The sequence below is a fragment of the Ranitomeya imitator genome, chromosome 2 (assembly GCF_032444005.1).
Source record: "Ranitomeya imitator isolate aRanImi1 chromosome 2, aRanImi1.pri, whole genome shotgun sequence".
In the NCBI taxonomy this organism is placed as follows: Eukaryota; Metazoa; Chordata; class Amphibia; order Anura; family Dendrobatidae; genus Ranitomeya; species Ranitomeya imitator.
The window spans coordinates 176406052-176433446 of NC_091283.1; the positions used below are offsets into that span (position 1 = coordinate 176406052).

The 27395-nt window shown below is 47.9% G+C and overlaps 2 protein-coding genes across 3 annotated transcripts in view; one reads left to right on the forward strand and one right to left on the reverse strand.

The window, feature by feature from the left end:
* DYNC2I2 (dynein 2 intermediate chain 2) overlaps positions 1-27395 on the forward strand; it is a 457867-nt gene that overhangs the window by 216754 nt on the left and 213718 nt on the right. The window lies entirely within an intron of this gene.
* On the reverse strand, positions 1491-27274 carry TBC1D13 (TBC1 domain family member 13). Of its 2 annotated transcripts, XM_069748042.1 has the most exons (13): positions 26921-26994; positions 25578-25651; positions 24588-24628; positions 23527-23588; positions 21586-21685; positions 21095-21177; positions 20703-20862; positions 18943-19153; positions 18660-18823; positions 6892-6963; positions 6153-6313; positions 4271-4328; positions 3954-4172 (listed from the first exon to the last, which is right to left on the reverse strand). In XM_069748042.1, exons 1-13 carry the CDS (start codon positions 26941-26943, stop codon positions 4101-4103), a joined length of 1281 nt encoding a protein of 426 aa, XP_069604143.1. In that variant the 5' UTR covers positions 26944-26994; the 3' UTR covers positions 3954-4100. The 2 variants fall into 2 exon arrangements, with proteins under 2 accessions (XP_069604142.1, XP_069604143.1); XM_069748041.1 differs by lacking the exon at positions 6892-6963 and having other exon boundaries at positions 1491-4172; positions 26921-27274.

Below are 27395 nucleotides of genomic sequence, written 5' to 3' on the forward strand. Positions count from 1 at the left end.
GTATTGATAAATGGTGACAATTCTTGGCATATCTGTATACTTAGGCTATCTGCAGACGTTGCGGATTAGGCTTAGGAATTTCTTATGCGGATTCTGCCTCTCCTGGCAGAAAACGCACCTGCGGATTTGTCATTTTTTGTGCGGTTCCGCGTTTTTGCTGCGGTTTTCTTGCGGATTTGCTTTTTTACCCCTGCGGTTTTCTATAATAGTATGGGTACAAAAACGCTGCAGATTCACAAAAAAGAAGTGACATGCAACTCCTTTTAAACCACAGCTTTTCTGCACCATTAGCACACCATTTTTTTTTCTCATTGATTTACATTGTACTGTGCTGCTCACTTTCCCCAGTCCAACACGCCCGGTGCCTCGGGGTGATCCTCGACTCTGCCCTCTCCTTCAAGCCACATATCCAAGCCCTTGCCTCCTCCTGCCGTCTCAAACTCAAAAATATTTCCCGGATCCGTGCTTTCCTTGACCGCAACACTGCAAAAACGCTAGTGCATGCCCTTATCATCTCCCGCCTCGACTACTGCAACCTTCTACTCTCTGGACTCCCCTCTAGCACTCTGGCACCGCTCCAATCCATCCTACACTCTGCTGCCCGACTAATCTACCTGTCTCCCCGCTATTCCCCAGCCTCTCCCCTATGCCAAGCCCTTCACTGGCTTCCTATCGCCCAGAGACTCCAGTTCAAAACCCTCACAATGACATGCAAAGCCATCCACAACCTGTCTCCTCCATACATCTGTGACATGGTCTCCCGGTACCTACCTACACGCAACCTCCGATCCTCTCAAGACCTCCTTCTCTACTCCCCTCTCATCTCTTCTTCCCACAACCGCATCCAAGACTTCTCCCGTGCTTCCCCCATACTCTGGAACTCTCTACCCCAACACATCAGACTCTCGCCTACCATAGAAACCTTCAAAAAGAACCTGAAGACCCACCTCTTCCAACAAGCCTACAGCCTGCAGTGATCCTGAAGTTACTGAACCGCCGCGCAACCTGCCCTACTCTCTTCTAGTGTTTCATCACCCATCCCCTGCAGACTGTGAGCCCTCGCGGGCAGGGTCCTCCCTCCTTATGTACCCATGTGCCTGTTATCTGCTCATGTTTAATGTATTTGTCTATATTTGCCTCGTATTCACATGTAACGCGCCATGGAATAAATGGCGCTATAAAAATGTATAATAATAATACTGTAAATCAATTGCGGATCTGCAGCGTTTCTGCACCTCAAAAAAACGCTGCGGATCCGCAGAGAATCCGCAACGTGTGCACATACCCTTAGGCAGTTTTCAGTCACACAATGGCCATAAAACAGCAACCTCTACTCGTGGTCTTCTTATAACTTCTCCATTAGTGTCACTTTTTCTCCCCACATTTGTCTTTTCCAGCTCCACGTAAAACATGGCAGTGATCAGCCGACGAACAAGCAGAACGCGAAGATAGAATCATTATTTTCGGCAGCAAAAACAACACAGACGAGAGAACAGAAATAAATTTATTGGCGCCCATCATCACATCCTACATTTTATGTCTCGGCGCCACAGTCCACGCCATGGACCAAATACATACACAGAATAAGGACAAAAATCACAGAGACAAATATCAATATAAAAAAAAATCAAATCGAAACATAATTCCAGATATAAATAAAGGTCCCATAGCACAGATTCCCTTATGAATTCCAGAAGAGGGCAGGAGTCGTAGTCCTCAACCTACATTAATCAGTTATGTGCTTGATCGCGGGAGGGGTCGTGGTGCCGATATTTAATGGCATAACAATTCATGTAACATAGATGCCTCTACCCTGATATTCTAATTTATTGATGAGCAAAGAATGGCAAAATGTGCATGAAAACTGCAAATGAATGCCACTTTTACCCAGTAGGTCAATAGTGCTCCACTATGTTGGCTGGAGTACTAGTATCACTGGGTATTAGTGATGAGCGATTATGCTCGGATAAGGTGTTATCTGAGCATGCTCGGGTGCTGACAGAGTGTCTTCAGTGTGCTCGAAACATATGTCCCCGCGGCTGATAAGCAATCCCTGCATGTGTTGTGGCTGTCGAACAGCTACGGGGACTCGAACATAGTTTTTGAGCACACCGAACACACTCCGTTAGCACACAAGCGTTCTCGTATAAAGCCTTATCTACGCACGTTCGCTCATCACATTGGGATCATGTATGGTCAGCCATTAGGAAACTAACACAAAAAAAAAAACACTTCCCGTTGAAAAGAATCTGTGTGAACCTCATTTGTAGAGGTAGAAAGCACTATCTGGCTGCCACATTTATAGAGGAATTCACAAATATTTGTGTTCCTCACTAACAGAGGAAGACAGTACTATCTGTGCCTAATGCATTTAGAGGTGGGAGACAAATTTTTGTGTGGATTGGTGCATCCTTAGTTTATAGGGGGAGGCACAAGTATTCGCATCTAGCAAATTTACCAAGGAAAACAGGACTATCTGTGCCTGCTTAAATTTATAGGGGGGGGGGACAAATATTTATGTGCACCTCATTTACAAGGGGAAGATAGTACTATCTGTGCCTACCTCATTTATAGAGGAGACAGAAGAAGGAAAATGATGCCTCTATTTTCAGCATGAGACAAGAAGGCAGCATAACCAAAGCTCAGAGGTGGTGGTTTCCAGATCCATTTTAAAGCTGCTGACTGGCGAAGGTTCTGCACACATCTACGCCATGGTTTCCATTACAAACCAGGACGCAATAGTCCTCCAGTGAAATTTGTACCCACTAATATAGTTTTTTGTAATATCACACTTAAGTGTTCCCATAAAACAAAACCAAGCAAGTCTTGTTTCACAAATCCGAGAAAAACGGACCACGCTCTTATCGAAATACCCGCCCTGACTGATGTGTCAGCTTTCTGGACTCCTGCATGGCAAATGCTTACAACAAAGGCAATATGATAGAAAAGTGGTTCAGGGTCATTTAGGAGCCTCCATAGATTAGGCTACTAATGGTAGCCATGATGGTTGCCAAACTGCCCTCTGTTGTGAATAAACAATAGAGCTGAAGGAGAGAGAAGAGGCATCGAGTATTTTAAGGAAGGAGATCAAAGGGATGTGACACCCAATAATAAGACATTGGTAGCATATTACTAGGAAAGTCCATCAATGGCCATGCTAAGACATTCATAAGGATGTTCCTCGTCATAGATATTTTTTACCCTGGCTAGATGCCGAAATTCTCCTGAATCCGGCGCTGTTTTTCATTAGTTTCTGCGACTTTTCGTTCCTAAGATATGGCCCCCTCTTCAAAGAGTGTAACTCTAGCCTTTTTATACAAGTGGGTGTGGTCTATAACTTTTATACGTGAGCGTGAGGACCAACCCCACTTGGAAAACAAGACTAGAGTTATACAAAGGGAAGAAGAGGCCGTATCTCAGAAATGGAGAGAAGAAGGATCAAAAGAAAAATAGCGGCGGATTCAGGAGAACAGCGGCGTTTACACCAAGTTAAAAAAAAAAAAAATACTACCCATTTGTAAGAAATGAAAGGCTCTCTTAAAATGGAAAAAAGCTTTGAAATAAAAAATGAGATTGGAGGAAAAAAAATAAAAAATAATAAAACTCACAAAAAAAAATAAAATAATTGATTGGCAAACAGAATATAAAATCAGTTTCATTTCTCTGCAATATGACATTACTAAACACTTGTGGAACTATTGGGTGTCTCAGGCACCAGGGCCTAAGCCGAGAGGCAGCTCGGTCACACTGCGGCCTTTCCCTGGTTAGGCTGGGTGCTACTAGCGTCCTCAATAACAGTCTTTCATCACCTGACAAATACTGATACAGGTATGCGGAAAGCTCCGTCAGTGTCATATAGGTCTTTAGTGCATCAATTGGTCACCAGGAGGCCACAACATAGGCACGAATGAGCGCCAGGAAATCCCGGCATAATGCTCGTTGTGTTATCAATGTCCACACGGCTCCAGGTAGGAGTGTACACGGCAAGACTCGTGTCCATGTAACACGGGAAGAAAGCGGCGGACCTCTAGCATCAGCTCTTGTCCAGAAGGTGGGCATGCTGGAAGGATCCAAGAGAACAGTCACTGTAACGCAGGGTCTTATTTGGAGTTTTGAAGTTCCTTGGCTTTCTTCAAGATAGGAAGAACATCCCCATCTGAGAGCGGGTAATCCTAGGTTGATGTGAACAAACATGTATAAGATCTCATACAACCCTTATGATATTTTGCATTTCATTTTAATTCACCGTTCCCTTATGTGACGGTCTCACCTGGAGCAGCCTCATATTTACGGTGAAGTCCCCTTCTAATAACTGGTCACGGATTAATCTGCAGCAGAATTAAAATGCAAGTCAGATGAAAGAGCGATCAGAAGGATAACGCCCAGGATAGGAACTACATGTTCTTGGAGCCAGATTCTGGAGGGTTACGCAGAGGTTGGCTTTTTGAGTCATTTTTGGCCTTAAAACGGCATGCAGATCAATGAATGTCAATTATTCAATGATAACTTGCAGATCAGTTGGGGATCTGATCCTCAGATTGGGGCTCTGAAGTATTCGTGAGGGGGCTTCTGGAGATAGTTGAGAGCAGTAGTATAAGATCTATCTCCAGCAATCCCATAGAGCAGTGTTCCCCAACTCCGGTCCTCAAGAGCCACCAACAGGTCATGTTTTAAGGATTTCCTTAGTATTGCAAAGGTGATACCGTATTTTCCGCTTTGTAAGACGCACTTTATTTCCCCCAAATTTGGGGGGGAAATGGGGGTGCGTCTTACAAAGCGGATATGCCACTAACCGTTACAGGCTGGGATGAGGGGGTGTTCGCCGCCGCCCGCCACCGCTGTCACCTCGCCCACCACCGCTGCTGCCCCGGGTGATCCTGGAGGCTCCAGTGCTGCGGGGGGCCTGGCGACTTTTTGTGAAAGACCAGAGTTCCCCGGCAGTTCGTCCATGCGTTCCTGTATGACTGACTCCGGGAAAATGGCCGCCGGAATCTCGAGAGATGAGATTTCAGCGCTGAGATCTCATCTCTCGAGATTCCGGCGGCCATTTTCCCAGAGTCAGTCATACAGGAACGCATGGACGAACTGCCGGGGGGCTCTGGTCTTTCACAAAATGTCGCCAGAGTCCCCCGCAGCATCGGAGACAGCCCTGCAGCACCGGAGCCCCCCTGCAGACCCCCTCATCCCAGCCTGCAGCACAGGAGCCCCCTGCAGCACAGGAGCCCCCCTGCAGACCCCCTCATCCCAGCCTGCAGCAATGCTCCACTCCTGCCTCCAGCAACGACCCTGGGACCCTGATCCACCGCAGCCACAACCCCTGGTAAGTAATAAGACGCATGGATTATAAGAAGCCCCACCAATTTATTAAAAAAAGTTTTTTCCTATTTTTCTCCTCAAAATTTGGGGTGCGTCTTATAATCTGGAGCGTCTTACAAAGCGAAAAATACGGTAATTGCATCACCTGGACAGGCAAGCATTCAATCACCTGTGCAATGCTAAAGAAATCCTGAAAACATGACCTGTTGGTGGCTCTTGAGGACCGGAGTTGGGGAACACTACCATAGAGAATGAACAAAGTGGAGGTCATGCAATGGGCCCTTCAGAGCCCCTTTCTCAGGATTGGGGGTGGTCCCAGCTAATGACAGCTACATACCTAGTCACTTTTTTTTTTTTTTAAGAGACACTTGTGGGTAACTATATGTTACCACTCAACTTATTTATTTGGTATTTATATTTGAATGGCTTTTTTTTTAATTTTTGCACTAAGGCATCATTTTTTGTTCATTAATTTGTTTAATTAATTATAATTATTTCTAAATATAATGTACGGGATTTGTTCGACCATACATGGGCTATGTCATAACAGAAACTTCTGACTAGGCTCTACAACTTTGCTAGGGTGACTCGATTACCCAAGACAGGGTTGACATGAACAAGATAATGGGAACCCCCCACCCCTTAAAGAACGAAGATGGAGTAAGGGGAGAGATGCTATCATGTGGGTAGAAAATGCACATTAAAGGGGGCATCCAGTTGGAATAAGATATTTCCTTTTCATAGAATGGGTGATTATTTTTAGATTGGCACGAATCCGTCTGTCAGAACGGGGCCCTTTCATCCCCACTAGAAAGGAGTGGGGTCACACTACTTACATCAGCATCGCACATGAGACCTTGAGGAGGAAGTCAAATCGGTTCTCATCTGCAAAAAGCGAATCCCAAATCCGTATGACATCGGGCAGCACAAATTCTTGGGATAGGAGTAATGTCAACCAGCGGAAGGCTAAGAACTGAGGCTTGATGTTCTGTTCTTGCTGTAAGTAGATAATGGGGATAGGGGACCCAAAAATAAAGAGTTATATGATTTCATCATGGCACAGCAGCACCACACCTGTCCACAGGTTATGTCTGGTATTACAGCTGAGACCCAGTCACTTCAATAACGCTAAGCAGCAATACTAAACACAACCTCTTCACAGGTGTTGTGCCATTTTAGGAAATAACCAGACATGTTTTCCTAACCCCACTTAGCTGGCCTCAGTATAGTGCACATGCAAATGGCATAGTGAAAGAGAGCGTTAAGGAACCACTTCACAGATATCAGAGAATGGCTTTGTCAGGAATTTTCTAATAGGATTACTGGAATTGCTTCTAAAAGAATCTGGAGCGATGCAGGTCCCATCAGCTGAATTACAACAAGATTTGGCATTCGGCAGTGACGCAGAACAAGATGTCAGCGCCCGCAGCAAGGTAAGTATTGCTCCCCTGAGCCCAGTAATAACGGCCTCTGACTGCCCCCTTGAAACAAATAATGTCTCATGAGTGCCCCTTTTACAAAAACATTAATGTCCTATTAGGGCCCAATTAAAAATAGGGATTTTTGTGTACTCACCATAAAATCCTTTTCTCCGAGCCATTCATTGGGGGACACAGACCGTGGGTGTATGCTGCTGCCACTAGGAGGCTGAAATAGGGATTTTTGGTTACTCACCGTAAAAATCCTTTTCTCCAAGACGCTCATTGGGGGACACAGGACTGTGGGTGTATGCCTCTGCCGCCAGGAGGCTGACACTAAGTAAACTTGAAAAAAAAAAAAAAGTTAGCTCCTCCTCCATCGTATACACCCTGACACTGGCTACCAGAGACTCCAGTTTGGTGCAAAAAGCAGTAGGAGAACAAAAAACACAAAAAATAATATAACAGCATAAGTACAGAAACTTTATGTCTAGAAAAGATCCTACTGACTAATGTAATCAGATATAACCAAAGCAGCCATAAGGCTACCAGGGAGGGAGCTGTGTCCCCCAATGAGCGTCTTGGAGAAAAGGATTTTACGGTGAGTAACCAAAAATCCCTATTTCTCCTTCGCCTCATTGGGGGACACAGGACTGTGGGATGTCCTAAAGCAGTCCCTGGGTGGGAAAAATCACTCACCAGAAAAAGACAGCCAGATAATGTTTGTCTATAAATGCGCCACTACCGCTTGAAGAATTCTTCTACCCAGACTTGCGTCTGCAGAGGTCTGGGAATGGACATTATAATGTTTGACAAACGTATGCAGACTAGACCAGGTCGCAGCCTTGCAAACCTGTTCTGCTGAGGCCTGGTGCCGAACGGCCCAGGAAGCCCCCACTGCTCTAGTCGAATGAGCCTTGATTCCGGCCGGAACAGTCATGCCCATGGAGCGATAAGCCTCCTGAATGGTCGCCCTTATCCATCTGGCCAGGGTAGATTTTGAAGCCGCGCATCCCTTCCTGCGACCCTGCGGAAGGACAAACAGAGCATCCGTCTGGCGAAAGGGGGCCGTACGGGAAACGTACCTCCTCAGAGCCCTCACCAGATCCAACGTATGGAGAGCTTTTTCAACACGGTGCGTAGGTGCCGGACAAAAAGAGGGCAGAACAATATCTTCATTAATGTGAAATGATGAAACAACCTTCGGCAAAAAGGACGGTGCTGGTCTGAGCACCACCTTGTCCTGATGAAATCGCAAAAAAGGAGGACGACAAGAAAGAGCTGCCAACTCCGATACCCGTCTTATGGACGTTATGGCCACTAAAAATACGACTTTCCAAGACAGAAACATCAAAGAAACCTCTTGAAGAGGCTCAAAAGGAGCGTCCTGTAAAGCCCTTAAGACCAGATTAAGGTCCCAAGCTTCCAAAGGAGTCTTATAAGGAGGGACCTTATGAGCGACTCCCTGGAAAAAAGTCCTGACTTGACGATTAGGAGCAATCCTGCGCTGAAAAAGTACTGATAAAGCCGAAACCTGCCTTTTAAGGGTACTCGGAGCAAGCCCAGAATCCAGGCCTGCTTGAAGGAAGGCTAGAATGTTTGGAACGGAGAAACGCAGAGGGGGCAGCCCGCGTTCTCTACACCAGGAAAGAAACACCTTCCAAGTGTGATAATAAATCCTGGCCGAAACGGACTTACGTGCACTGATCATAGTATCAGCCACTTCTTGAGAAAAACCAGCCTGAGTTAAAACCCAAGATTCAACGGCCAGGCCGTCAAACGTAGGACCTCTGAGTTCTGGTGGTAGATCGGCCCTTGAGATAGAAGATCTGGCCGATCGGGGAGCCGCCAAGGAACCCCGGCTAGAAGTTGTACCAGGTCTGCATACCAGGTCCGTCATGGCCAATCCGGAGCGATCAGGATGGCCGGCACTCTCTCTGATTTGATCTTCTTGATTACTCTCGGGAGCAGTGCCAGAGGAGGGAACAGATAAGAGAGATGAAATTGGTTCCAAGACAGTACCAGCGCATCCACGGCGATAGCCTGGGGATCTCGGTACCGAGAGACAAAACTGGGCACCTTGGCATTCACCTTGGACGCCATTAGATCCACGTCTGGAGTTCCCCAAAGATGGCATATCTGCAAAAAAAACCTCGGGGTGGAGAGACCATTCCCCGGAGGCTAGACCCTGACGGCTTAGGAAATCTGCCGCCCAGTTTTCTTCGCCCGGAATGTGGACCGCTGAGATCACAGAGTGATTTCTCTCCGCCCAGAGTAGAATCAGTTTTACCTCCTGCATGGCTGCCTTGCTGCGGGTGCCCCCCTGGTGATTTAGGTAAGCTACCGCTGTGGCGTTGTCCGATTGAATCCGGACAGGGCGACCCGCCAGAAGATGGTGAAAACGTAACAAGGCTAGCCGGACCGCTCGAATCTCTAAGATATTGATGGGGAGTTCTGATTCCTGAGGAGACCAGCGTCCCTGAGCTGTGTGATGGAAGAACACTGCTCCCCAACCCAGGAGACTGGCATCTGTTGTGACCACTAACCAATTGGTTGGGGGAAAGGGCTTCCCCCTGAGTAGAGATGAGCTGTTTAGCCACCAAGCGAGAGCCTGTTTGGTCTGGAAAGACAACCGAAATTTGCGGTTGAGAGAGAGAGGATTTCTGTTCCATGCTGATAGGATTGCAAGTTGGAGGGGTCGAAGATGAAACTGTGCAAACGGAACCGCTTCTATGGTTGCAACCATCTTTCCTAACACCCTCATCCCGGACCGAATCGTATGAGGGTATGGTTGTAGCAGGTTCCTCACTTCCCGCCGAAGGGCTAGGACCTTGTCCTGGGGAAGGATAGTTAAGGCTTGAGAGGTGTCGAAGATCATGCCTAAAAAAGAGATTTTTCGAGACGGCCGTAGAGACGACTTCCTTAAATTTACCAACCAACCTAGACGGGAAAGGGTGTCCAGAGTGATGTCGACATTTTCCTTGCAAGACTGAAATGTCGGTCCCTTGATCAGCAGATCGTCTAGGTATGGCAAGACGACAATACCTCGGGAGTGTAGAATGGACACCACAGTCGACATGACTTTTGTGAACACCCTGGGAGCGGAGGCCAGTCCGAAAGGTAATGCCGTGAACTGGAAATGTAGATTGTTTACGGCAAACCGTAGAAATCTTTGATGGAGCGGAAAGATGGGAATATGAAGATAAGCATCCTGAATGTCTATTGAGGCCAAAAATTCTCCCTTTTCCAGAGAGGCGATGACCGACCGCAGAGACTCCATACGAAAGTGTCGAACGCGGACAAACTTGTTTAAGAGTTTGAGATCTAGGATAGGCCTCACTGCTCCATCCTTTTTGGGCACTACAAAAAGATTGGAATAAAAGCCCTGGAATCTTTCTTCCTTTGGAACAGGAGAAATGACACCGCTGATACGGAGAGACTCTATGGAATTGAACAAGCTTTGACGAAGAGATTTGCACTTGGGAAGACGGGATGGGAAGAACCGGGGAGGAGGGAGACAGACCAGCTCTATTTTGTAACCTGAAGATATGAGCTCTGCCACCCACTGGTCGTGGATTACCTGAAGCCAGACCTGGCGAAATAAAAGTAGACGTCCGCCTACCTTTCTGGAGATGCCCGGAAGAGGCCTCCAGTCACTTGGCCGAAAATCTTTGCGTCCTAGATCCTCTAGATCTAGAAGACTGGGGACGCATTCTTCCCCCCTGGCTGGCCGTATAAGGGGTCCGACCGTCTCGGTCCTGATTGGGCCGACCCTGCGCAGGAGAACCTGATGCTGGGGCCCATCTGACATAGCGAAAGGTTCTAAAGCGAGCCTGAAAATGGCGCCGAAAAGGCTGTCTGGCTCTCTGCTGAGGAAGGAACTTACTTTTCCCTCCTGTAGAGTCAGAAATGAGCTGATCCAGCTTTTCTCCGAACAAACGACCACTCTGATACGGCAGGGATGTAAGAGATTTCTTAGAAGTAGAATCAGCCCGCCAGGACCTTAACCAAAGGGCCCTTCTGATGGCAATAGCATTAGATGCAGCCGAGGAAGCACAATCTGCCGCATCCAGAGATGCGTTAATCAGATAGCTACCGGCCATAGCTACCTGAGATGACATTTCAGCCAATTCTGCTGACACATTACCATCCTGGAGAGCCTTAGATAACTAGTCAGACCAAGATATCATAGCCCTGGCAACCCAGGTTGCCGCAAAAGAAGGAAAAAGTGCTGAGCTTGAGGCCTCAAAGACGGAACGAGCCAAGCTCTCTATAAGACGATCCGTAGGATCCTTAATCGATGAGCCATTAGGGAGAGATAGTAACGTGTTAGAGGCTAAATGGGACACTGGAGGATCTACAGAAGGATTTTCTGCCCAATCACTACAAAGTTCCGAAGCAAAGGAATACCTAGCCTTCAGAGCTCTTTGCCCTGAAAAGCGTTTGTCCGGGTGCTCCCTATTGCGTCGAATCAGGTCCTCGAACTCAGGATGAGAGGAAAAAACCCTATGGGCCCGTTTAGACCGCTTAAATGAGACCTTATGATCAGAGGAAGAGACGAGCTCGTCTTCTATCCCCAAAGACTGATTGACAGCTTCAATTAGGCTGTTTACTGACTCCTGAAACCCAGGTTTATCAAAATTAAGAGACCCTTCTGACTCGTAGTCAGTCTCAACTTCACCGCTTTCTGCAGGGGAAGGAGAGCGAGATACGGAACTCCAGGATGCGGAAGCACCTGAGTGCCTGGGAGACGCTTTGCGAATCCGATTTCCATGCGTCTGTCGAGTGAGAGCGCGCCCCCTGCAGGCCGAAGACTCCTGAGACCCCGAGGCCCTCTCTAAGACAGGCGGACTACTGGTCCCGACCGCCGGGGTCTGCAGAGATTTGATCGCTTCAGTAAGGGACGCCATGGATTGTGACAAAGACGTGACCCATACCGGTGGAGCTACCCCAGCATCTGCTTGAGGGACCGGAGCCGGAGAGACTACTGGAGAACTGGCAGGGGGGGGCTCCTGGACGCGTTCAGAGTCACAGGCCTCGCAGAGGCGATTACTTTGGGCGTGCGGAAAAAGGGCACTACAAGATACACAACTGGTAAAAAGAACCGTGTGAGTCTTAACCCTTCTAGACATAATGATCCGTAATGCTATACCCAGGGCCAGAGACTGGGAAAAAAGGAATGCTTCAGCCAGATGAAGGGAGAAGCACCCACCCCAGTCCCGTGTCCCCACGAGTACCGAGATGGATCTGAAAGCATGATGCTGAGCCCAAAAACGCTGTTTTATATGCATAGCCGGCCTTAGGGGGGAGGGACCGCCAAACGATGCTGCGGCCTGGAGCAGGCCCGAAGCCGGGGCCTCAATTTTTCCCCCCTTAGAGCAAGGAGAGCCGGAACCGGAAGTGATGCGCCGGAAGGGGCGGAGCCTCCCAGCGCGGTCCGATGGCCGGAAGTCCCGGCCCCAGGAAGCCGCTCCACGCCCGAAGCGGCCAGGCAGAGCCGAAGCCTCTAGGGGGACAGCGGCGCTGACCACGCGCCGCAGGACCATGCTGCAGCGTAGCTGCGCCACAGTGTCGGACAACGCTGCAGCGCCGCCGATCCAACGCCCCAGCGCCGGACCACGCCGCAGCGCAGCAGTCCGCCGCCCCGGCCTCAGCAGAAAAAAAGGCACCGCACTCCCGGAAGACACAGCCACAGGTAATGCCAGGAGCCCCCCAATCATACCGCACTATCGAGGGGTAGAACCAATAACGGTGCAGGAACCCTATCTCCATTATCCCCAGGATAAGGAGAGGGACCGTCCACCACCCCAGCTAACACCGCAGGGGTGTAGAATTCAGGGGGGAACACACGGACATCTTATGAGCACCTGTACAGCCTGGAGTCTAGCTACCTCAGGGTGGTCAGGGCTAGTCCGGTGAAGAATCCCACGTCGCGGGGAAGGATACGTGGAGAAACATCGCACGTACTTGCCCGTTGATGGTTTGGGGAGATCGGACCCTCAAAAAGGTCCGTCGCCCCTTCAATCCAAAGATGTTGAAAAATCGGGTCCAACGATCCAGGACCCAGAGATGTGCCTCCTTGAGACACTAAGCATAAACTGGAGTCTCTGGTAGCCAGTGTCAGGGTGTATACGATGGAGGAGGAGCTAACTTTTTTTTTTTTTTTCAAGTTTACTTAGTGTCAGCCTCCTGGCGGCAGAGGCATACACCCACAGTCCTGTGTCCCCCCAATGAGGCGAAGGAGAAACTAAGTGATACAAAGAACGTTCGCTCGTCCCCTGCAGTATGCACCCTCCTGCTGGCTCTCAGCTAACCAGTTCGGTGCAAAAGCAGTAGGAGATTAATAACAATATATGAGCGTATAGCATGTCAGATTACATATGAGAGTATAGCATGTCAGATTATAAAAACAAGCACCAGCTAATAACAGGGTGGGAGCTGTGTCCCCCAATGAATGGCTCGGAAAAAAGGATTTTACGGTGAGTACACAAAAATCCCTATTTCTCCTTCGCCTCACTGGGGGACACAGACCGTGGGACGTCCCAAAGCAGTCCCTGGGTGGGGAGAACAATAGATCAGGCCCTGTGTAACCGCTACTTACAAGTGCGCCACCACAGTCTGCAGAGTCCGCCTGCCCAGACTCACATCTGTGGAAACGTGGGAATTATAGTGCTTCAAGAATGCATGCAGACTAGACGAGTCCGCAAGCTTGCAGCCGTGCTTGCCGACGTCTGGTGCCTAGAGCCCTCAGACAGGGAGATAGGCTGACATCTAGCATGGAAGGACTCCTGGATGGTGAAACGAATCCACCAGGCTAACACGGCTGATGAAAAGGCTAAACCCTGCCTGTGACCATCAGGAAGCCTTCTTCTTACCGTCGGGAAGCCCCAAAAAAGTGTCCAAGCTTCAGAAGGACGCCGTCCTCGATACGTACCAACTCGGAGCACTCACTTCATCCAGATTATGGAGAACCCATTCCGTTTTGTGGACTGGAGCCGAAAGAGATGAGAGAAGGACGATGCCCCTGTAACAGTGGTAATACAATACCACCTTGGTAACAAGGGAAGGGGATGGCCTGAGGGCAACCTTGCCTTGATGGGAATAAGGAAAAAAAGTCTAAAAGAACAGAGCGGCTAGCTCCGAAGACTCATCAGGATGACAAGAACGCAGAGAAAAAAGGGAGCGACCTTCCCTGATAGTAAAGTCTGTCCGGATCAAAAAAGGAGTCTACTGTAAGATCCTCAGGACCATTAAGGTCCCACAGATCTAACGGTATGCGGTAGGGAAGAACCACAGGTGAAGAGTCCCTCGAGGAAGTCCATATTTGCAGTTTTGTTGCAATAAGACGGAAAAATACTAGTACCGCAAGCGAGGAATCCTGACATGGTCAGTGCAGGTGTCCCAGGATCACTGGGGCCCTTCCTGCTTCCAAAAAGATCTCAGAAGTAGTGGAAGAGGGGTTATGGAAATTGGTACCATGGAAGAACAGAGCATGCACTGCGATGCTCTTGGATCTCGAGGCCGAACCATGAACTCGAGTACATTGGCGTTCAGTTTGGACGCCATCTGACCTACATCTGGAGTACTCTAGTGAAGGCAGATCTGATGGAAGCTGAAGTTCCCACTCTCTTGAGGAGAAACCCTGACGGCTGAATATGTCTGCCGCCCAGTGTTCTACTCCAGGGATATGTACTGCCGAGATCACCGAATGATAGATCTCGGCCCATCAGAGAGTGTGAGGTACCTCGGCCATGGCGCTTGACTGTGGGTACTTGCTAGATGATTGACGTATGTATGGCACAGCCGTGGCATTATCCAATTGAAGACGGATGGGGTGACCCGCCTTAAGGCAGAGGACCTGCTGTAGGATTAGCCGTACCGTTCGGATCCCCAGAGCAATGATTGGGAGAAGAAGACTGGCATTGGTATCCACTAATAACTATTGGACCAGGAGAAGGCCCTGGATGAGGAAGGAGCAGAGACTACCCTTTGAAAGCCTGATTGACTTGCTGAAAACGAGCGGAGAGAAGGAAACCGCTTCCATTGTCGTCACCATTTTTCCTGAGAACCATCTTAGCGAATCGAATGAACTGAGGGGATGAGTGATCAAGTGCGCAAGCTCCCTGTCGAGTCACGACCTTGACTCGAGAGAGAATTACCATCCTTCTTGTGCAGGATCATCCTCAAAAAGGATCTGCTGGGCTGGAAATGAGGAAAAACTTGTCTAAGTTTAGCTGCCAGCCCAGGTGAGAGGGTATCGCAAGTGATATAGACGACTCAGTGTAGTTCTGGAAGAGCGGCTAGAAAGTCGACTAAATAGGGCAGGACGACCATGCTTCTAGGCTGCAAGAGGAACATGACAACCGCCATGACCCTTGCGAACACTCTGGGTGCAGTAGCAAGGCCGAAGGGCAAGGTCGTGACTTGAAAATGCTGTTCGCGAATGGAAAGGCGAAGGGATTATTGTAGAGGGGAAAAATAGGAATGTGAGGGTAAGAATCCCGAATGTCGATGGATGCCAGAAACTCCACCTTTTTCTGTTGAAGTAATGGCTGAGCGGTGACCTCCATCCGAAAAAGGAGGACCTTGTCAAAGGTTGTTAGAAGTTTTAGGTCCAGGATTAGTCGTACTTTTCAGTCCCCCTTTTTGGAACCAAGATCCCTTAGATCTAGACTGTCCTGGACAACCCTTCCACTGCTGGTTGGGTCTGTAGAAAAGATACGATCCCGTGTTAGTCTCCCGCTCAGAAGATTTGATTGGCCAGCTGTACTGTCTTCGGGGAAAGGTTACTTGTGTGAATCGAAGTAGTTAAGGTCTCCGACCAGGAGACTATTGCTCGAGCAACCCATATGGCGGCTAAGGAAGGGTAGAGCGCTGAACCCAAAGCCACAAGACGGAACGAACCAGATTTGCTATCCGACCGTCCGTGGTATTTTCATTGATGATACATCGGGCAGGGATACTGGTAGGTATACCACAAGAAATTCTACCCGGTTAGTCTGCCAAGTGGCAGAATGCGGGGCTGCATCCAGCAGGTCAGGAAAAAACCGTCTCTTGCCATCGTCGTGCAGAGTAGAAAATTAGGAATCCTCGATCCACCATCCTCTTAACAGGGAAGTGGAGAGAAATCGTCCGCCTTCTTGCATCATCCGCTAAATAGTGGTGATGCAAAGGGGTGTGCTTGGACACCAAAAAGGGGTGCCTCTGTACATCCCCAGAGTTGAGGTCCCCGGGTGCACAGGGCAGGTTGTCTGGGGTTAGGCCTGGATGCAGAAGAGGATAAATGGAGGTGACACTCCATGTGCTTGTCTGTTGATGGTGTAAGGAGATCGGTGCCCTTTAAAAGGACCCGTCAGGTATGGCATCCCATGTAGAGGCTTCTGTCCAGTGAATCGCTCGGCAATTTGGTTGATGATATAAATAGGCGAGTCCATCCTTTTCTGAAGCTCTGGCTAGCCAAGGCAATATCCGATCCATATTCAGAGCCTTGTTCTCAGCAAATCATTGGGGAGAGATCAGGAAATGAAACGTCCGATTTCTAGATGCCTGTACGGTTCTAGAATACTTGCGGCCCTTGCTAGCCGACGGCTCCCATGTAGGATAGGGACCATGTATATCGGTCCTGCGAGCACTCCGAGCCACAGAGGGTTCACGGAGGGATTCAATCTCTTGGTCAGAAAAACCATGGATTGTGGTTAGTGACAAAGTCCACTGAGGGGGACTAGGTACTCTGGGATAAACTGGGATCAGCGTCGGAGGGTTCCTGAGCTCATTTAGGGTGACCGGCATCGGATTGATCATGTGCCCTTAAGACCAGTGAATACTGGTCATGTGCCTTTAAGACCAGGGAATACTGGTCGTGCGCCTTTAAGACTAGGGAATACTGGTTGTGCGCCTTTAAGACCAGGGAATACTGGTCGTGTGCAATTAAGACCAGGGAATACTGGTCTTGTGCATTTAAGAGCAGGACATACTGGTCATGTGCCTTTAAGACCAGAGCATACTGGTCATGTGCCTTTAAGTTCAGGACATACAGGTCATGTGCCTTTAAGACCAGGGCATACTGGTGAAGTGCCTTTAAGACCAGGGCATGCTGGTCAGTTACTGGTCAGGTACTTCCTTACCCGGGTACTGATTTAGAGTCGTTGTGCCCTTTTAATGCAAAAACCGTCGCCACTGTGTGAGCCGGCCGGGTGGACCAAGATGGCCACTGGGAGTTGCAGAGGTGGTAAAATCTCGCAGAGGGCGAGAAGCGCCAATTTGGTGGGCGGAGCCTCAAGACTTCCATGAATAGGCCCAAGCCAGGGCCTAAATTTCTGCAGCCGACAGGCGTAGAAGTGAGGGGTGTTGTAGTGGTCGAGAAAATTTAGCGTTCCCGTGGCAGGCGAGAAGAACCAGAAAAGCAGGCGGAGCCGCCATAGTGCGGGCGCGGCTTCCAGGAGAGATCAGTGCCCTTGAAGGGACCCGTCACCCCTAAGAATCTGCCCAGGCCTGGCATCCCACATCGCAGGAGAGGATACGGAGAGGCGACACTCTCCGTGCTCGCCTGTTGATGGTTTGGGGAGATCGGAACCTTGAAAGGATCCGTCGCCCCATTCGTCTGCGGCCTACACATCGTCCGAAGCCGGGGGCTAAATTTTTGCAGCCAGCCGGAGCGCTACCTCAGGGAGGTGGGCCACAGGGAAGCTGAGGCTGCCTGTCAGCATGTGAATATCCCACTGCAGAGGCCCATCGCTGACTGGATCCACTCACTATCGGTGCGCGTCCCGGCATGGAGCCGCCGCGGATGACTGGATGAAAGCGCGCGCACTCTACTGTTCTGCTGCAGGTCAGGTTTTGCAGCATGGACGGTGCAGGGATAAAGGTGTAAGCCTCAATTGACCATCCCTTTGTTAGGGAGGTGGAGAGGAACCGTCCGCCTCCTTGTGCCATCCGCTTTTACAGTGGTGGGACAGTGGGGGCTGCTCGGACGCCATAGAGAGGGGCCTCTGTATATCCACGGAGTTCAGCCCCCGGGTGGACAAGACCAGTTGTCCGGCATTAGGCCTGGCTGAGGAAGAGGGTACGTGGAGGCGACACTCCATGTGCTCGTCCGTTCAGGTTGCGGGGAGATCGGTGCCTTGAAGGGACCCATCACTCCTAAGAATCAGCTCAGGCCTGGCATCCCCCGTCGCAGGAGAGGATACGGAGAGGCGACACTCTCCGTGCTCGCCTGTTGATGGTTCGGGGAGATCGGAACCTTGAAAGGATCCGTCGCCCCATTTATCCATGGAAAAAATAAAAATCTAAAATCAAAAAAGTAAAAGGTAAAAATAAAATAATAAAGAGTTTTGGGTCTGAATAGCAGACCCGTCTGTGTGCCTCCTACGGACACTAAGCAAGAACTGGTTCTCTGAGAGCCAGCAGGAGGGTGTATACTGCACGGGAGGAGAGAACTTTCTTTGTATTACTTAGTGTCAGCCTCCTAGTGGCAGCAGCAGCATACACCCACAGGCTGTGTCCCCCAATGAAGCGAAGGAGAAAAGTAACGATGGTCCCTAAAGGCGCCAGGATGCTTACATCTTTTAAGCATAGCCCATAAAAGAGAGAGACGGGGCAGGAAGCTTTTGTGTTTGGAAGATTTTTTTTTACCCGTGGCAACCGCCTCTGTGCCTTCTCTGCAACTCCACACTAAGCCACTGTAAGTCAGTATCTAATTTAGGACCCCCAGAGTCTAAGGCATTTATTAAAAAGCCTCTTTTACTCTTGGAGCCCTAGAATATCCATTTACTACAGACAAACCATTGAGTTCAATAGGAATGGTGTAATGCTTCGGCGAACCTGTGGAGGCACTACAGGGAAATTGAACACCTGCTGCCAAGTTTTCCTACAGAGCACAGGTGATCATGAAGGATCGAAGGCGAGAAAATTCTGTGATCTACTCACCAGCCTGAGGTAGAGCTCTACATCCTCCTCCTTCAGAGTGGAATAAACACGCTCCATCTTTGCTGTTATTCCACACTGGGAATCATCTAGACTCTTGATGAAATTGTCCCGAATTTCAGCCATCAGATTAGTGAAGCAGAAGAAGGTGTCAGCTTCGGCATGCTCTGGTTACGGGAGTACATGACAGCAAGCATTACATGGTGACCCCTGGCCCTGGAACCAACCCCCAAATTGGGCACCTTACAAGATTAATATCGCAGGGCGACTTTAGCTCTGGCCTCACCTCTCCAGGCACTGTTAGGATTTGTGGCAAATGTGTAATAGATGGGTCCGACTATTTCGTTCATGCCTTGTACATAGGCTATGCCAGGATTCAGCTTGGCATAAATGAATAGGATTCGCTCCACCACCTCCCAATGCGCCTCACAGCCGCTGGGTAAAGGCTCGATGTCACTCAGCGAATGAGAAGCTGATGCCTTCAATGGAGAACTCATCTGGTGTAAGACAAAATAACCTTCTGAGTATACAGAGTGTGTGCAATATTCAGCGCAGACCAATAGGCCCATCATCACAGGCTTGACACAGAACCTTTCAGTGGCCTACCATAGTGTGTGCACTGCCAGTGTAGATGCTGTTTTAAAGGGGATCTGTTATGACAATCTTTGTAATGAAATAAATGGTACGGGTGTATACGTCTTAATACAACAATAAAAATGACATCTGTCTTGTAGCAATCGGATGTACCAGAACAGAGAAATCAAGCTTTAAAGCCACATGCAAATTAGCCAGGAAGTGAACTGGGGGGCGTGTCCATGTACCAGTGCACTTCCTGTTTCATTTCCATGTGGTTTTACAGCTTGATTTCTCAGCGCTGGCACAACCGATTACTGCAAGATAGGAGTCATTTTCATCGTTGTACTAGGACCTATACAATCATCCCAGTAGATTTAGTTCGTTTTTATACCCTTCTGAAAGTCATTCTGTTTTTAGGCTTTCACTTTATTCCTCCCTTTCTTCCAAGAGCCATAACCTTTTTTTATTTTTCCATTACAGTGAGACAAACTTGCATCTATGTTTGTTGTTTGCTTTGCTTCCTTTAAGTAGTAAAAATAAAAAAAAGAAATTGGGCAATTTTGGAAAAAATAAATACTCTTTTTTTGTCAACGTTTTCTGACAATCGTAATGTTTTTATTTTTACATCAACGGAGAGGAGTGAGGGTTCTTTTTTTCTTTTCTTTTTACATGGAGAGCTGCTGTTTTTTTTCTAATCTAATTTTGGGTGACTTACATTTTTATACATTTTTCATTTATTTTTTTTGGGGGGGGGGAGTTGAAGCGATTAAAAAGGGCAAATTTGGTGTTTCGTTTGTTTTTTCCTTACAGTATTCATCCATAGAATGAACTTTTAGAAATGCGGCGATACGAAATACTTCTAGTTTTATTTCTTTCCCTTTAAACTTTTATATATTTTTTTTAGTCGCCCCTAGGTGCCCCTGACCCTACAATTGTTTGATCTCTTACAGTACACAGTGAAATACTACACTGTTGCAGTATATAGGGAAAGGGATGCTCTCCATTGCAGGTGGCCGATGGGAGCCGATATAAGAACGCAAAATGGCAACCAGTCCATTTAAATGTCGGTGTTAAGAGATTGACAGCAGCATTTAAATGGTTACACGGATGCATCAGAGCCATGATGTGTGCAATAATTTGGACTTTTCATTCTATTTTTGTTTTTATAGCTTTTTTTGCAGCTCTTTTTATTGTGCTCTGATTATACTGTAAGCATTCGGAGCTAGCTCAGTCAGGTCTCTGCTGTTATACAGCCGGCGTCTCCCACATATGGTGCAGGCTCAGTTCCTGAGTCCGCACCATATGGACCCAACAAAGATTTTAATAGTGCATCCTATGTCAGGAAGGGGTTAATGAAGCTACACTGTAGGGTAGATTGTTACATATACGCTGTAACTTCACCCATTGCAGCGTGGAAGACGTCGATCACAATGCAGATCGGCTGGTCGGATAGGCGGGATCGCTCCTTACATTAGTCACGCCACTCCTGTTCTTCGCTACAGTTTGGGACTTTAGGGTGGTCTGTTCTACCCTCTTCCTCAGGGTCTCGTACTCGTTCTCTGGATCCATTATCAGCTGGCAGGGGTACTCCGTGGGATTCAGGAAAAATGAGAAGTCCGGGCACAGCCGCCTGAAACAGATAATGTAGTGCTCAAATATAAGCCCTGTATAGCTACAGAAAATAAGACGGAAAAAAATACATGCCTGCTTTATACCATAAAAAAACAAAAAAACAGTGCCCTCACTTCATATAGGTCATGTCTGGTATTGCAGCTCAATTGAAATGAAAATGAATGAGCTGCAATTGCACACATAACTTGCGCGCTGTTTTTTTGCAAGAAAGCAGAGGCCATGTTGCTTACCTCACATCCTTGTCTATCTGCAGCAGCACCTCGTTATCTTTGAAGTAAGTGTTCCACCGACTATCTGGATTTGGGTTAAGGGGCTATAAAAAGTAAAATTATAATATTTAGGGTAAGTATATAACAGCAATTTGTAAGATTACATATATTTTAGAAAAGTTCACTTCTCCTCCTCCAACAATCCTTTTGATTAGTAGGTCTCCCCGGCCAGAAGATGTATTTTCCAGCAGCTGGAACCCCAAGACATCAGTTGCAGAATAACCTGGCAGCAAGTGTTCAATTTCCCTGCAGCGCCCCCATAGGAGAAATAATGTATTACAGGTTTTCGGTAGAGATCCATGTCATGGATCGGGGTGTCAGATCTTCCAGTGAGAGAGACCATCTTTGTTGCTGCTCTCGATTATGGAGATCTCAAATAAAAAGGTTTTCATGTGGAATTGTAAAATGTGTTTTTCAATCCAGACATCCCCTTTAAATCATTGACAACTTACGTGGTCTTCCAAAGTGACATCTTCTCTGGACAGTCCGAGTTTGGCTTTGGCTATTCCTGGTTGAATGATCATTTCCTTTAAGAAGTGGGCGTACGTTTCCCTAGAAGACAGATAGGTGATATATAGCGGACCCTTAATATCATTGATTAGGTGTTTTTTTTTCATAATCAACGCTTTCGTTATTTCCTCCCCTTTCATCCAAGAGCCATTACTTTTTCCAGGAGACAGTGATTTGGGGGCTTGTTTTTTTCCCCCGAGACTAGTTTTAATTTCACGTAATAGAATTAATTTTACTATACAATGTTCTGAAAAATTTGAAGAAAATATATATATTAAAAAAAGGAATCAATTCCGTTATTGATAACATGTTTTTTTTGTTATTTTTTTTTAAAGTGCAGCTATTTAAACTTTTATGTTTTAAAAACATCTCTCCCCCCCCCCACCCCACCCCCAAGTCCTCGAGGGGGTAATGAACCTGCGATGAAACCTGTGGCTATGCTTGATGAGAGTACAAAGATGGTGGCGACAGGGACCTTTAGTAGGCTCCTGGCTGCCCTTGCGACTCTTCAGCTGCGCAATCGGATCGCAGGGGTTCGTGAAGGGCGCTGGGACAATCACGTCACGTGATCACTCCTCTTACATGCTGTTTTCGGATCGCTCTGGTCACTGCCATTAAGAGGGAGGTGCCAGCTGTATAGCACAGGCAGCATCCATTGTGCACAGAGTGGGTGCATGTCTTGAGCCCGCTCCATTTTCCAACACCCAATGTGCCACGTCCTTGTACATCACACATCAGGAAGGGATTGAGATGTTCTCTAAAGCAGAGTGTGGATCTGATTATTTCCTACGAACCCTTTTTCTTTTGAACCAGTCATGAAAAAATAACCCCAACTTTTCCTTTAAGGCTGCCGTCACACTAGCAGTATTTGGTCAGTATTTTACATCAGTATTTGTAAGCCAAAACCAGGAGTGGGTGATAAATGCAGAAGTGGTGCATATGTTTCTATTATACTTTTCCTCTGATTGTTCCACTCCTGGTTTTGGTTTACACATACTGATGTAAAATACTGACCAAATACTGCTAGTGTGACGGCAGCCTAAAGGTACCTTCACACTGACCAACTTCACAACGATATCGCTAGCGATCCGTGACTTTGCAGCGTCCTGGCTAGCGATATCGTTGTGTTTGACACGCAGCAGTGATCTGGACCCTGCTGTGACATCGTTGGTCGGAGCAGAAAGTCCAGAACTTTATTTCGTCGCTGGATCACCCGCAGACATCGCTGAATCGGGGTGTGACGCCGATTCAGCAATGTCTTCACTGGTAACCAGGGTAAACATCAGGTTACTAAGCGCAGGGCCGCGCTTAGTAACCCGATGTTTACCCTGGTTACCAGTGTAAATGTAAAAAAAAAAAAAACACTTCATACTTACATTCCAGTGTATGTCGCATCCTTCGGCGTTCTGCTTCCCTGCACTGTCAGCGCCGGCCAGCCGTAAAGCAGATTACAGCGGTGACGTCACCGCTGTGCTTTACGGCCAGCCGGCGCTCACAGTCAGTGCAGGAAAGCAGAACGCCGGGGGACAGACACCGGAATGTGAGTATGTAGTGTTTGGTTTTTTTTACATTAGAACTGGTAACCAGGGTAAACATCGGGTTACTAAGCGCGGCCCTGCGCTTAGTAACCCGATGTTTACCCTGGTTACCAGGGGACTTTGCATAGTTGGTCGCTGGAGAGCTGTCTGTGTGACAGCTCCCCAGCGACCACACAGCGACGCTGCAGCGATCGGGATTGTTGTCTAGATCGCTGCAGCGTCGCTAAATGTGACGGTACCTTTAGAGTCTCACATAGTCGGACAGAGGTGGTGGACCATATTGGGTGTGGCACATTCTCATATTTTCCAAATTATGTGCAAATAACACAGAAGACGCCTCCTGACCTTTGTTTCTCTAGCACTGTATCCCATGACAGCCGATCCGTTGGGAGATAGTTGAGTAAGATCTGAAACGAGAACCGTCAGGAGACATTGTTTAACTCGCCAAGCAACTTGTGTCATCAATCTCGGGTCACGTTCACTCAAGAGCTTATTGTCAATGGTTTTGATGCGGAGCCACTCCAAAATCCACGACAAAGAACATTTGAAGTGGGTTTTAACGTGGATTTTGGAGCAGATCTGCCCATGTCTTGCCGTGTGAACATACCCGGAGTTCTTTCTTACAAAATCTATTGGGGTGGATCTATTCTGAAATACGCCTGGAAAAAAAAACAAAACTGAAAATCGCTTGAAAGACTATTTTACTTTCCACTTTGTTGTTCATATATTCAGTCTTTTGAGCATTTTTTTTCCACTTCAGGTTTGCAAAAAAAAAAGTCCAGTGGAAGAAAAGAAAGTGCCTGACACTGATAGAAAGGGTCTCCTGATGTAATCTGCTCCAAACTAGACACTGTCCAATCAAAGGCTGCAAAAAACCCATAAATGGAACCTGTCACCTTGGAAAATCATATGTACCTTCAGATATGGGGTTAATCTGCAGGACGCAGTACTGGCTACCAGGAGAAAATGGAACATATTTCTTCCCAGGAGCCGCCGGCTTTCAGTCATAGGGATGTGCACGGAGCGGGTACACAGATATACTGTACAGCTGGCTGTCGATCAAAGTGGGGGGCATGCTTACAGCCGCTGTGCACCGTGTACCGAGCAGTACCTGCAGCCGCTCTGTGCACGCCCCTATGACTGAAAGTCGTCGGCTCCCAGGAGAACGTAAGTTCATTTTCTCCCAGTAGCCGCAGATTAACCCGATACGTGCAGGTTCCCTTTAAATAAATCTTCCAAACCAATTCAGGAAGTTAAAAACTCCACCAAAAACTTCCCAAAGGAGAAGAGAGTTTCCTGAAGCGGTTTCCACTAGAAAACGCATGGTCTTTGAACGCCTCAAAAAAAAAAAAAAAAATCAGTGTGCAGATAGCATTTCATTCTATTGAGGGGTGGGGTGTACATACTTTCCAGCAGAGGCACCGAATCCCTCCTTCAAATGGTATGCCTGTCAAAGAGGAAAAAGAAGCATGAGATGATGGCAGTCAGCACAACCGTCCCGACTGTTTATTGGGGAATTTCTCTGCAGAGGATTGATCTACAGCTCTCTATGGACAGATCTCACATATGGAGCCCATGACGCTTGCCTTACTATTAAACAGCGCTGACCCCAATGATCGAGGACTCTCATCCTCCTCCACCAAAAAAAAGTATGTCGTGACTTTGGAGGGTTTAATGAGATAACCCCTTTAAAACGATAAATATGGGCCATCATTTTGACTATTTAAAGGAGATGTCCAATGTTACATTAAAAGGTCTGCATTTTTTGTTCCGCTAGAAACAGCACCTCTCTCGACTGTTGGACGTGTCTGGTATTGCACATCGGTCTCATTCATTGAAATAGGGCAAAGTTGCAATACCAGATATAGTCCAAGGACAAGAGAGGCGCCATTTTAAAAAAAAAAAAATTGCAACACTGGATAACCCCCTTTAAAATGAAGCTTTAGGTTCCAGTTAATAGCCAATATGGCCACCGTTATCACGCAGATTTACACCTGCCTGTGTAATGTTATAGGGTGGAGGCAGAAATTCTGCAAAATCACGCAGTCTAAAAAGTTATAACGGCAGCCATATTGCTAAAGGGGTCCTCTGATTTCAGGGGGTAAGAGGCGCTGATGACGTTGCATCGACAGGCCAAGGGCGTACACACATCCTGGAGGGAACCAGCGCCTGTCGCCTCCACATTAACAAGTAAGAGGAGTCAGGGTCCCTTTAAATCACCCACATTTTCTAGAAAGAGATAATAGAAAAATGTAAGTGCTTCTTATTTTAAGGAAATGTTCCGGAATAGTTAATTATCTTCCAAGTCTGATGTTGGTGGGGAAAAAAAAGAAAAGAAAGCAGAAAACAAAGTCCACTACGTGCAGGCAGGAGGATCGGTGACGGGGACGTCTTACCGTTGAAGCTCAGCTCCCGCAGCACAGACAGGTTAATGCGGGGTTCACTGACAAGGCTCTGGAACTCCGCAATTCTGCAAACAGAAAAAGAGCAGCTGATCACGCACCGTCCGTCCTGCCTGGCACACGCTCACAGAACAAGGAGTTACTGGCAAAGGTTAATAACATGACATCTCCCTATACATTATCCCTTCATTTAAAGGGATCTGTCCAAGATGAGAAACATATGGCTCCTTTACTCCAAAACCAGCGCCACACCCGTCTACAGGCTGTGTATGGGATTGCAGCCCTGTCCTGATCACTGTAATGGCGCAGTCTTTGCAATGCCCCTGTAGACAGGGATGGCTCTGTTTTGGAGTAAAGCAGCCATGTTTTCCTAATCTTGGACAACCCCTTTTAGACTGTGTGCTAAAACAGCAAATCCACCCACTGTAACATAAAAGCACTATGGATTTTCCAGTTGGGGACTGATCACTGCTTAAAAAAAGGAAACCTACCCCCAGTGACTGGATGACAAGGTAAAATGCTTAAAGGGGCCCGTCAGCGCGTCCTTACACGTGGCAGTAGGAACATTGCTGTGGAGGAGCTTTTTGTCCCCAATAACAATACACCTTTTGTATAGCAATCCAATGGACCAATATTGAGAAATCTAGTATAGACATCACATGCAAATCGGGCTGGACGTGCACTGGGGGCGTGTCAATGCAGCAGTATTGTCTTTTAAGTGCATTGACACGCCCACAGTGCACTTTTGGCATGATTTGCATATGGTGAGTATGCAAGATTTCTGAAGATTGGCACATTGGATCATTACAAATAAGGTCTCATCTTTTTATGAGGGGACAAGCACTAACACATTTACACCACTGCTTCCATATTTAAAAGGAAAAAAAAGAAGAGCAATTACAGGAAAAGAGCTGTCTGTCTGATCACAAGAGGGATCCTCTGGTCACAAGATCCTGCGCCCAATTGGTGGACACATATGTGCAATGGCTATGGGGCTGACGGAGCGCCAAGTGCTGGGGTATCTGTAACAGCCCCATAGTGTCCTGGGGGACCACCCAGGCACTGAAATGGGGTCTCCGCACCCCCAGAGATCACACATGCAGCACTAGATGTATCCAGCCTGTATCTGTTATAGAAACACACAATGTATGATACAAAGCAGGAGCTTTCTATACAGGTGCACAGGCATGGAGCCCTCCTATCCCCCCACACAGAGACAGCAGCTGCCCCCCAGTCACCCCTGCTGGCAGGCTGCCCCGAGCCTTGCATGCACCCCTCCTCTCCCACCTGCAGCCCCCCATGACCTGCCCAGGACTCCCCTCTTCTGCAGCTCTTACTTGCTCTTGTGCAGACTCGACATGTTGACTTCCGTTGGCTTCTGGGATGCGAGGGGGGGAGGGCAGAAGAGTGAGCAGGAAACAGGAACCCGGCGGCGCTGCTGCATCCTCTGCACAGGGGAACATGGCTCCTCATCACTCTCATCATCCCCCAGCACAGGGGAACATGGCTCCTCATCACTCTCATCATCCTCCAGCACAGGGGAACATGGCTCCTCATCACTCTCATCATCCCCCAGCACAGGGGAACATGGCTCCTCATCACTCTCATCATCCCCCAGCACAGGGGAACATGGCTCCTCATCACCCCCAGCACAGGGGAACATGGCTCCTCATCACTCTCATCATCCTCCTGCACAGGGGAACATGGCTCCTCATCACTCTCATCATCCTCCTGCACAGGGGAACATGGCTCCTCATCACTCTCATCATCCTCCTGCACAGGGGAACATGGCTCCTCATCACTCTCATCATC

Excerpts from the sequence above, each read along its gene's own strand:
- TBC1D13 (XM_069748041.1), bottom strand. The coding sequence starts at position 27,246 with ATGTTCCCCTGTGCTGGGGGTGATGAGGAGCCATGTTCCCCTGTGCTG. Across the intron at positions 18,824-18,942 it reads TCCTAACAGTGCCTGGAGAG|AGCATGCCGAAGCTGACACC; the intron begins GTGAGGCCAGAG and ends TCCCGTAACCAG. Across the intron at positions 4,329-6,152 it reads GTCTCATGTGCGATGCTGAT|ATTAATCCGTGACCAGTTAT; the intron begins GTAAGTAGTGTG and ends ATTCTGCTGCAG.